Raw genomic sequence first — 11,504 nt, 5'->3', positions numbered from 1 at the left:
GCATTTTGTCAAGCTTTAGTTAGAATTAAGCCTGTGTTTAAACCTGTTGCTCCTCCATGGAGCTTAAACTTGGTTCTTAAAGTTCTTCAAGGGGTTGGGTTTGAACCCCTTCATTCCATTGATATTAAACTTTTATCTTGGAAAGTTCTGTTTTTGATGGCTATTTCCTCGGCTCGAAGAGTCTCTGAGTTATCTGCCTTACATTGTGATTCTCCTTATCTGATTTTTCATTCAGGCAAGGTAGTTCTGCGTACCAAACCTGGGTTTTTACCTAAGGTGGTTTCTAACAGGAATATCAATCAAGAGATTGTTGTTCCATCATTGTGTCCTAATCCTTCAAAGAAGGAACGTCTTTTGCATAATCTGGACGTAGTCCGTGCCTTGAAGTTTTACTTACAGGCTACTAAAGATTTTCGTCAAACATCTGCCCTGTTTGTCGTTTACTCTGGACAGAGGAGAGGTCAAAAAGCTTTGGCAACCTCTCTCTCCTTTTGGCTTCGGAGCATAATACGCTTAGCCTATGAGACTGCTGGACAGCAGCCCCCTGAAAGGATTACAGCTCATTCTACTAGAGCTGTGGCTTCCACCTGGGTTTTTAAAAATGAGGCCTCTGTTGAACAGATTTGCAAGGCTGCGACTTGGTCTTCGCTTCACACCTTTTCAAAATTTTACAAATTTGACACTTTTGCTTCTTCGGAGGCTGTTTTTGGGGGAGAGGTTCTACAGGCAGTGGTTCCTTCCGTTTAAGTTCCTGCCTTGTCCCTCCCATCATCCGTGTACTTTAGCTTTGGTATTGGTATCCCACAAGTAATGGATGATCCGTGGACTGGATACACTTAACAAGAGAAAACATAATTTATGCTTACCTGATAAATTTATTTCTCTTGTAGTGTATCCAGTCCACGGCCCGCCCTGTCCTTTTAAGGCAGGTCTAAATTTTAATTAAACTACAGTCACCACTGCACCCTATGGTTTCTCCTTTCTCGGCTTGTTTCGGTCGAATGACTGGATATGGCAGTGAGGGGAGGAGCTATATAGCAGCTCTGCTGTGGGTGATCCTCTTGCAACTTCCTGTTGGGAAGGAGAATATCCCACAAGTAATGGATGATCCGTGGACTGGATACACTACAAGATAAATAAATTTATCAGGTAAGTATAAATTATGTTTTTTTGTGACACTCTGCGCTATGGTTGGGCACTTTATATGTAAAGTTCTAAATATATGTCTGTAAACTTATATTTGCCTTGATTCAGGATAAACGGTATTCCTTATTTTCAGACTGTCAGTTTCATTATTGGGATAATGCATTTAATTATTTTTTCTTACCTTGAAATTTTTTTTTCATTTGGCCATTTTTTCCTGCGTGCTGTTAAGCTCGCGGGGGCGGGAAATGTTCCTTTTTATTTCGTTATTTTTTTGGTGCGTTCTTTTTTTGGCACTAAAAATTTTCGTCACTTCCGGAGCAGTAATTTTTCACCGGAAGTTGTATTCTATTACGCATGCGTCTTTAGACATTTTTTTGCGCAAAAAAAATGGGGCGTCTTTTTTACTCACATTATTTAAACATTTCTCTTCATTGCTTCTGGTTGCTAGAAGCTTATTTTTTTTGCATTCTTTCCCATTCCTGAAACTTTCATTTAAGGAATTTGATAATTTTGCTTTATATGTTGTTTTTTCTATTACATATTGCAAGATGTCTCATCCCGACCCTGGATCAAAATCTACTAATGAACAGACGTTGCCTGATGCTGGTTCTACCAAAGTTAAGTGCATATGTTGTAAACTTGTGCTATCTGTTCCTCCAGCTGTAGTTTGTGAAAGCTGCCATGATAAACTTTCCAATGCTGATTGTGTCTCCATTAGTAATAATCCTTTACCTGTTGTTGTTCCTTCAACATCCAATGTTCAGGATGTTCCTGTTAATGTAAAATAATTTGTTTCTAATTCTATTAGGAAGGCTCTGTCTGTTGTTCTTTCCTTCCAATAAACGTAAAAGGTCTTTCAAAACTTTCACATTTCAGATGAGTTTGTAGGTGAGTCATCATTCTGACTTATCTGATTCTGATGAGGTTTTTTCTGGTTCAGAAGATTCTATTACAGATATTGATTCTGATAAATCCTCATATCTATTTAAAATGGAGTTTATTCGTTCATTACTAAAAGAAGTTTTGATTGCATTAGATATGGAGGAATCCAGTCCTCCTGATACTAAAACTGCTAAACGTTTAAATTCGGTTTATAAGCCTCATGTATTAATCCCGGAAGTTTTTCCAGTTCCTGATGCTATCTCAGATGTGATTGCTAGGGAATAGGATAGTTTGGGTACTTCATTTACTCCTTCTCCAAGGTTTAAGAAATTGTACCCTGTGCCATCTGATAGATTGGAGTTTTGGGATAAAATCCCTAAGGTCGATGGAGCTATCTCTACCCTTGCTAAACGTACTGCTATTCCTACGCAGATAGCACTTCGTTTAAAGATCCTTTGGATAGGAAGATTGAATCTTTTTTAAGAAAAGCTTATTTATGTTCAGGCAATTTACTCAGACCTGCTATATCTTTGGCTGATGTTGCTGCAGCTTCAACTTTTTGGTTGGAGGTTTTGGCGCAACAAGTAACAGATCATATAGCATTGTTAAACTTCTTCAACATGCTAATAACTTTGTCTGTGATGCCATTTTTGATATCATTAGAATTGATGTCAGGTATATGTCTTTAGCTATTTTAGCCAGAAGAGCTTTATGGCTTAAATCTTGGAATGTAGATATGACTTCTAAGTCAACTTTGCTTTCTCTCTCTTTCCAAGGTAATAAGTTGTTTGGTTCTCAGTTGGATTCTATAATTTCAACTGTTACTGGAGGGAAGGGAGCTTTTTTGCCCCAGGGCAAAAAATCTAAAGGTAATTTTAGGGCTGCTAATCGTTTTCGTTCCTTTCGTCAAAATAGAGAGCAAAAGCCCGACCCTTCTCCTAAAGGAACGGTTTCCGGTTGGAAACCTAATCCAGTCTGGAATAAATCCAAGCCTTTCAGAAAGTCAAAACCTGCTCCTAAATCCGCATGAAGGTGCGGCCCTCATTCCAGCGCAGCTGGTAGGGGGCAGGTTACGATTTTTCAAAGATGTTTGGATCAATTTGATTCACAATCTTTGGATTCAGAACATTGTTTCTCTAGGGTACAGAATAGGTTTCAAGGTAAGGCCTCCTGTGAGAAGATTTTTTTTCTCTCACGCATTCCAGTAAATCCAGGGAAGGCTCAGGCATTTCTGAAATGTGTTTCAGACCTAGAGTTAGCTGGGGTAATTATGCCAGTTCCAGTTCTGGAACAGGGTCTGGGGTTTTATTCAAATCTATTCATTGTGCCAAAGAGAGAATTCTTTCAGACCAGTTCTGGATTTAAAAATATTGAATCGATATGTAAGGATACCAACATTCAAAATGGTGACTATAAGAACTATTCTGCCTTTTGTTCAGCAAGGGCATTATATGTCTACAATAGACTTACAGGATGCATACCTGCATATTCCTATTCACTCAGATCACTACCAGTTTCTGAGATTCTCTTTTCTAGACAAGCATTACCAGTTTATTGCCCTTCCATTTGGTCTAGCAACTGCGCCAAGGATCTTTTCGAAGGTTCTAGGTGCCCTTCTCTCTGTAATCAGAGAACAGGGTATTGCGGTATTTCCTTATTTGGACGATATCTTGGTACTTGCTCAGTCTTTACATTCTGCAGAATCTCACACAAATCAACTTGTGTTGTTTCTTCAAAGACATAGTTGGAGGATCAATTTACCAAAAAGTTCTTTGATTCCTCAGACAAGAGTAACCTTTTTAGGTTTCCAAAGAGATTCAGTGTCCATGACTTTGTCTCTGACAGAAAAGAGACGTCTGAAATTGGTTTCAGCCTGTCGAAACCTTCAGTCTCAATTGTTCCCTTCGGTAGCATTATGCATGAAGATTTTAGGTCTCATGACTGCTGCTTCGGACGCGATCCCTTTTTGCTCGTTTTCGTACGAGACCACTTTAGCTTTGTATGCTGAACCAGTGGTGCAGGGATTATACAAGGATATCACAAATAATATCCTTAAATCCCAATGTTCGGTCTTCTCTGACTTGGTGGTTGAATCACCATCGTTTAATTCAAGGGGCCTCTTTTGTTCGTCCAACCTGGACTGTGATCTCAACAGATGCGAGTCTTTCAGGTTGGGGAGCGGTATGGGGATCTCTGACGGCGCAGGGGGTTTGGGAATCTCAGGAGGCGAGATTACCAATCTACATTTTGGAACTCTGTGCGATTTTCAGAGCTCTTCAGTTCTGGCCTCTTCTGAAGAGAGAATCGTTTATTTGTTTTCAAACAGACAATGTCACGACCGTGGCATATGTCAATCATCAAGGTGGGACTCGCAGTCCTCAAGCTATGAAAGAAGTATCTCGGATACTTGTATGGGCGAAATCCAGCTCCTGTCTAATCTCTGCGGTTCACATCCTAGGTGTAGACAATTGGGAAGCGGATTATCTCAATCGCCAGACGTTACATCCGGGCGAATGGTCTCTTCATCCAGAGGTATTTCTACAGATTGTGCAAATCTGGGGTCTCCCAGAAATAGATTAGATTTGTTTTATTGTCATTGTACAAAGTAGGAAAACAGAGACAACGAAATTATATTTGAAAATCTAACCAATCCTATACACAGATAGCACTATAATGGTAAAACTAATAGATAGCAAAAAATTCAAATGACTTGTTCAAAAAATTTCTATACTACAAAAGTAAGTACAACGCAAGTGTAAGCAAGGGCAAAAAAAAAAAAGTTCCATACAAAAAAGTATATATATGTAAAAAAAAAATGTAATAAAAAAGTAATCTTGCACACGTGTTTATTTGCATTATATATATGATGTGAATCATGAGTGTTTTATATGAATCTTATGTGTATTTTATATTATATGTGTTATGTGAATATAGAGTGAAGTGAAAAAGAGCCATTAACAAGATAATCAATAAATTAAATTAAGACCATTAATTTAGCACTTTCTTCATTATAATAAAAAGATCTAATCATCAGAAGGATAAAAATTAAAAAAGGCTATGAGCATAAGAGAGATTTTTAAAAGTTATTATTTAGCAGAGGAATGGCTCTTGGGAAAAAACTATTCCGTAACCTAGCAGTTTTTCCTTTTAAGCTTCTATAACGTCTCCCAGATGGTAAAAGGGCAAATAGTCTGTTGCTAACATGGAAGGGATCATGAATAATTCGATAGGCCTTTAAAAGACTACGTCTGCTTTGAAGATCTTCAATGGTAGGTAACTGAGCACCTATGATATACTGGGCGGTTTTAACTACCCGTTGCAGAGCTTTGCGATCAAAATTAGTACTGTTTCCATACCACACTGTGATACAGTTGGTGAGAATACTCTCAATAGTACAGCGATAAAAATTAATTAAAATCTGAGTAGATAAATTAACTTTTTTCAGTGTTCTTAAGAAATAGAGACGTCGTTGTGCTTTTTTCACTAAAGTTGAGGTGTTCAAAGACCAAGTCAAATCCTCAGATGTGTGTGCCCAGAAACTTGAAGCTTGGTACACGTTCAACCTCAGTTCCATTTATATGAATGGGCAATTGTAAACATCGATTAGATTTCCTAAAATCAAAAATAATTTCTGATGGCCTCTCATCTGAACAAGAAACTTCCCAGGTATCTATCCAGATCCCGGGATCCTCAGGCGGAAGCAGTGGATGCGTTATCAATTCCTTGGAATTATCATCCTGCTTATATCTTTCCGCCTCTAGTTCTTCTTCCGAAAGTAATCTCCAAAATTCTAATGGAGCGCTCATGTGTACTGCTGGTGGCTCCAGCATGGCCACACAGGTTTTGGTTTGCGGATCTCGTTCGGATGGCCAGTTGCCAACCTTGGACACTTCCGTTAAGGCCAGACCTTCTATCTCAAGGTCCTTTTTTCCATCAGGATCTCAAATCATTAAATTTGAAGGTATGGAAATTGAACGCTTAATTCTTAGTCATAGAAGTTTCTCTGACTCAGTGATTAATACTATGTTACAGGCTCGAAAATCAGTCTAGAAAGATTTATCGGGTTTGGAAGACTTACATCTCTTGGTGTTCTTCTCATAAATTCTCCTGGCATTCTTTCAAGGAATTTGCAGACAAACCTTTATCCAAACCATCCTGAAGAAATTGTAAAATTCTAGGAATTCTGAAAGGACAAATATCTGCTCTTTCTGTTCTTTTCCACAGAAAGATTGCTCATCTTCCTAATATTCGTTGTTTTGTACAGGCTTTGGTACGTATCAAACCTGTCATTAAGCCAATCTCTCCTCGGAGTCTTAATTTGGTTTTATCAGCTTTACAGGCTCCTCCGTTTGAGCCTATGCATTCTCTGGACATTAAATTACTTTCCTGGAAAGTATTGTTCCTTTTAGCTATCTCTTCTGCCAGAAGAGTCTCTGAGTTATCTGCTCTTTCTTGTGAATCTCCTTTTCTGATTTTTCATCAGGATAAGGCGGTGTTGCGGACTTCATTTCAATTTTTGCCTAAGGTTGTGAATTCTAACAACATTAGTAGAGAAATTGTTGTCCCTTCATTATGTCCTAATGAAAGGTCATTACATTCATTGGATGTAGTTAGAGCTTTAAAATATTATGTTGAAGCTACTAAAGATTTTAGAAAGACTTCTAGTCTATTTGTTATCTTTTCTGGTTCCAGGAAAGGTCAGAAGGCTTCTGCCATTTCTTTGGTGTCTTGTCTAAAGTCTTTGATTCATCATGCTTATGTGGAGTCGGGTAAGTCCCCGCCTCAAAGGATTACAGCTCATTCTACTAGCTCAGTCTCTACTTCCTGGGCTTTTAGGAATGAAGCTTCTTTTGATCAGATTTGCAAAGCAGCAACTTTGTCTTCTTTGCATACTTTTGCTAAATTCTACCATTTTGATGTGTTTTCTTCTTCTGAAGCAGTTTTTGGTAGAAAAGTACTTCAGGCAGCTGTTTCTGTTTGATTCGTCTGCTTATAATTTCATTTTTTTTCATTATAAGATTAAAACTTTTTGATTTGGGTTGTGGATTTTTTTTCAGCGGAATTGGCTGTCTTTATTTTATCCCTCCCTCTCTAGTGACTCTTGCGTGGAAGTTCCACATCTTGGGTATCTGCTATCCCATACTTAACTAGCTCATGGACTCTTGCTAATTACATGAAAGAAAACATAATTTATGTAAGAACTTACCTGATAAATTCCTTTCTTTCATATTAGCAAGAGTCCATGAGACCCACCCTTTTTTTGTGGTGGTTATTTTTTTGTATAAAGCACAATTATTCCAATTCCTTAATTTTTTTTTGATGCTTTCGCTCCTTTCTTATCACCCCACTTCTTGGCTATTCGTTAAACTGAATTGTGGGTGTGGTGAGGGGTGTATTTATAGGCATTTTAAGGTTTGGGAAACTTTGCCCCTCCTGGTAGGAATGCATATCCCATACGTCACTAGCTCATGGACTCTTGCTAATATGAAAGAAAGGAATTTATCAGGTAAGTTCTTACATAAATTATGTTATTTCATGGTGTTCTTCTCATAAACTCTCCTGGCATTCTTTTAGAATTCCTAGAATTTTACAGTTTCTTCAGGATGGTTTGGATAAATGTTTGTCTGCAAGTTCCTTGAAGGGACATATCTCTGTTCTTTCTGGGTTTTTTTTCCACAGAAAGGTCACTAAGCTTCCCGATATTCACGGTTTTGTACAGGCTTTGGTCCGTATCAAGCATTCTTTGGACATTAAACTACTTTCTTGGAAAGTGTTGTTTCTTTTGGCCATCTCTTCTGCTAGAAAAGATTCCGAATTATCTGCTCTTTCTTGTGAGTCTTCTTTTTTGATTTTCCATCAGGATAAGGCAGTTTTGAGGACTTCATTTAAATTTCTACCTAAGGTTGTTAATTCTAACATTAATAGAGAAATTGTTGTTCCTCCTTTGTGTTCTAATCCTAAGAATTCTTTGGAGAGATCCTTACATTCTTTGGATGTTGTAAGAGCTTTGAAATATTTTGTTGAAGCTACTAAAGATTTCAGTTAGACTTCTAGTCTATTTGTTGTCTTTTCTGGTTCTGGGTCAGAAGGTTTCTGCCATTTCCTTGGCATCTTGGTTAAAGGTTTTAATTCATCAGACGTAATTAGTCGGGTCAGGCCCCGCCTCAGAATTACAGCTCATTCTACTAGATGAGTCTACACTTCGTGGGCTTTTAAGAATTAAGCTTCAGTTGATCAGATTTGGAAAGCAGCAACTTGGTCTTCTTTGCATACGTTTACTAAATTCTACCGTTTTGATGTATTTGCTTCTTTGGAAGCTTTTTTTGGTCGAAAAGTTTTTCAGGCAGCTGTTTTAAGTTTGATTTTTCAGCGGAAAATGGCTGTTATTTTATCCCTCCCTCTCTAGTGACTCTTCTGTGGAGTTCCACATCTTGGGTATTACTATCCCATACGTCACTAGCTCATGGACTCTTGCCAATTACATGAAAGAAAACATAATTTATGTAAGAACTTACCTGATAAATTCATTTCTTACATATTGGCAAGAGTCCATGAAACTCACCCTTTTTATGGTGGTTATGATTTTTTGTATAAAGCACAATTATTTCCAAATGCCTTTTTTATGCTTTTTACTCCTTTATCACCCCACTACTTGGCTATTTGTTAAACTAAATTTTGGGTGTGGTGAGGGGTGTATTTATAGGAATTTTGAGGTTTGGGAAACTTTGCCCCTCCTGGTAGGATTGTATATCCCATACATCACTAGCTCATGGACTCTTGCCAATATGAAAGAAATGAATTTATCAGGTAAGTTCTTGCATAAATTATGTTTTATTTAACTAAAACAATAACATTTAATTTTAATGTTTGCCCCTCCCTCCTCACACAATCTTCTATTTATTGAGCTTCTTTGAATTTAGTAAGGGGTTGATTGTCTGTACATAGATTTGCAGGGGAGCAACGGCATTACAGGGATAGTAAAGTCAGAATGAAACTTTTATTCATTATGCTTTGTTCTTTTGGTATCCATGGTTGAAAAGCATACAGAAGTAGACTCCAGAGCAATGCACTATTATAAGCAAGCTGATTAGTCATTGGCTCACCCAGGGTGTTCACCTAGATCCCAGTAGAGCATTGTTGTCCTTCAACAAAGGATACCAAGAGACAAATTTTGATAAAAGTAAATCTGAAAATTTGTATTTATCTGAATCATCAAAGAAAAATGTTAGTTTTATGTCCCTTTAAGATTTATTATTGAACTCTGTATGTGCGTTGGGCGCTCTTTTCAGTCCCACAAAATCTGCCACCATTAGCACCGTCCTTGTGTGCATAATCATAACTATGAATGTTACCAGGTCATGCAAACACAAAACTCCTCTTATCCTTTAAAGTGCCATAAAACATGTTGAGATCTGTGCATATCCTAAAAGTGCTAATTAAGTAAAAAAAGTTTTCATTAAAAAAATGTTTAAAAATTGCTGGCAAGTATTTTAAGATAATTTTCACAAATAAGCTAAATTAGTTACATAGCTAAGCTATCTGGAGTAGCTCTATCAAGCACCCCTATCAGTGTTTAGCATCAGAAAACACAGGCATTGAATTTCTACTGCGTTCACAGCAGCTTTTTTTGCTTCTAGGCATGCTCCAGCAGATGAGTATTAGTCTTGCATTTACTAAACAAAGGTGGATATAGATGTAGCCATAGAAGGAAATGTGTAGGGGGAGTTAGAGCTGTACAATTCGGAAACTTAAAAGAAAGGGTTAATGGCGAGGCACTGCAGTATACATTTGCTGGTATAGTAATTAAAGTAGATATTATTATATGTTGTCTCTATCCCTTATACTTGTTTTATGTCCCTTTTTATAAGTTCAGGGGAAAAATGGCTATTACAACGCACATATCACACAAGCAACAAGCATAAGTGCTGTTTCCTTGTATCTTACAGATTCCTCTAAGGGGTTTAGCCCTCAGGAACAAACGTCATCGTCATCCTCTCCTTGTAAGCAGTCAGAAGATGTGCAGGATGGAGGTAATAGAAGCAACCTGCTTGTGAGCGTTGTCTTAAAGGGACCGTAAACACCTTTGTAATTAAAATTGTAAAGACTTTTCTGTTGTGTTGCTATAGACTAGCATATCCGCAAAGTCTTCAAGGAATATTAAGCACAAATTGTAAGCTGCATAGCAATGTACCTGCATTTCTGAGAAGAATTTTGCAATGAATAATGCAGCTTTGTTTTGTCAAATAAGCACATTTTATGGTTTTCTTTTCATTGATTTCTCTGTGCCCCAGTACAAAAGAACCCTTTCTAACCAATCACAAAGTAGTGCACATATATAGCATATTAACTCTGTTTGCACATGTGCAGTTATCGAAAGATATAGGGTAGCCTGCCCTCTTCTATTCCCGCAAGTTGTTTTAGCACTGATTCAGCTTAGTTAATAAATATTTAAAGGGACAGTATACTGTATAATTTGGTTTTCCCTTAAGGTGTTAACAATAACTTTTTTTTTTTTACCAGCTGCAAAGTATAAAATATATGGACATTTAGCTTTTTTAAGTTTGTGTATATATAAAAAAGCTGATTTTGTGTTTTGAAGCCAGATCTCATTACTTTATCACATTGTAATGCTTATCTTATATCTGTAAACCAAAGAGAAAAAGTTGGAGAGAACAATGTTGAATTAGCATTTTTATTACCGAATCCCTTCTAATCCACCCCCCTCCCCTCGATCTCTTGGTATCTGTATTGGAAATAGCTGGAATGTAAGGTTTTTTTTTTTAGTTTTTGGTTCAGAACCCTGGGTAGCGCTTACTGATTGGTTTCTACATTTAGCTACCAATAGGCAAGCGTTACCCAGGTGCTGAAGCAAAAATGGGCTGGCTCCTAAGCTTACTTTTCAGTTTTTAAAAAAAAAATAAAGATACAAACCGAACCAAGAAAAATTGATAATAGGAGTAAATTAGAAAGTTGCTTAAAATTGCATGCTCTATCTGAATCTTGAAAGAAAAACTGTTGGTTTTATATCCCTTTAAGGTTTTTAAAACATCCTTTTAACTGACACAAATTTTCAAAACCAACCCACCATTTCTTTTATTTGGAATAGCCAATCTGGGCTTTAGTACACAGACGACAAAGCTAGCCATGAAGTTAGTATAAAATGAAGTGATTTGTAGTTATAGAGACAGATATGTAGCAGGATTATCCTTGAGAAGTCAGTATGGTGCATTTCCAGCTCCTGAGAATTAAAAATTGCTAAATTGAATCCTAAACTTATTTTGAAAAGTTGCTTCATTACACACTAACATTGTATATAAAAAAAATTCAAGCTGTTTACTTTCCCTTTAAAATTTCAGAATACATTTTGCAGTGTCAAGATAAGCATGAAAGTGCTTTGCTTTATGTACCACATGCTTAAAGGGACCGTCAACACCAGATTTTTGTTTTGTTTTAAAACATAGATATTTCCTTAATTA

The 11,504-nt window shown here is 37.1% G+C and overlaps 1 protein-coding gene across 1 annotated transcript in view; it reads left to right on the top strand.

Annotated features, from left to right (window-relative positions):
* Positions 1 to 11,504, top strand: part of LOC128649527 (anillin) — a 474,010-nt gene that overhangs the window by 117,966 nt on the left and 344,540 nt on the right. The window contains exon 10 of the mRNA XM_053702862.1: positions 9,975 to 10,058. Coding sequence (XP_053558837.1) covers positions 9,975 to 10,058 — 84 coding nt within the window. The remainder of the gene's footprint in view (positions 1 to 9,974; positions 10,059 to 11,504) is intronic.

Source organism: Bombina bombina, chromosome 1, assembly GCF_027579735.1.
Source record: "Bombina bombina isolate aBomBom1 chromosome 1, aBomBom1.pri, whole genome shotgun sequence".
Taxonomy (NCBI): domain Eukaryota; kingdom Metazoa; phylum Chordata; class Amphibia; order Anura; family Bombinatoridae; genus Bombina; species Bombina bombina.
Note: the sequence above shows the minus strand (reverse complement) of the source record. Positions and strands in the feature narration are given on the sequence as shown.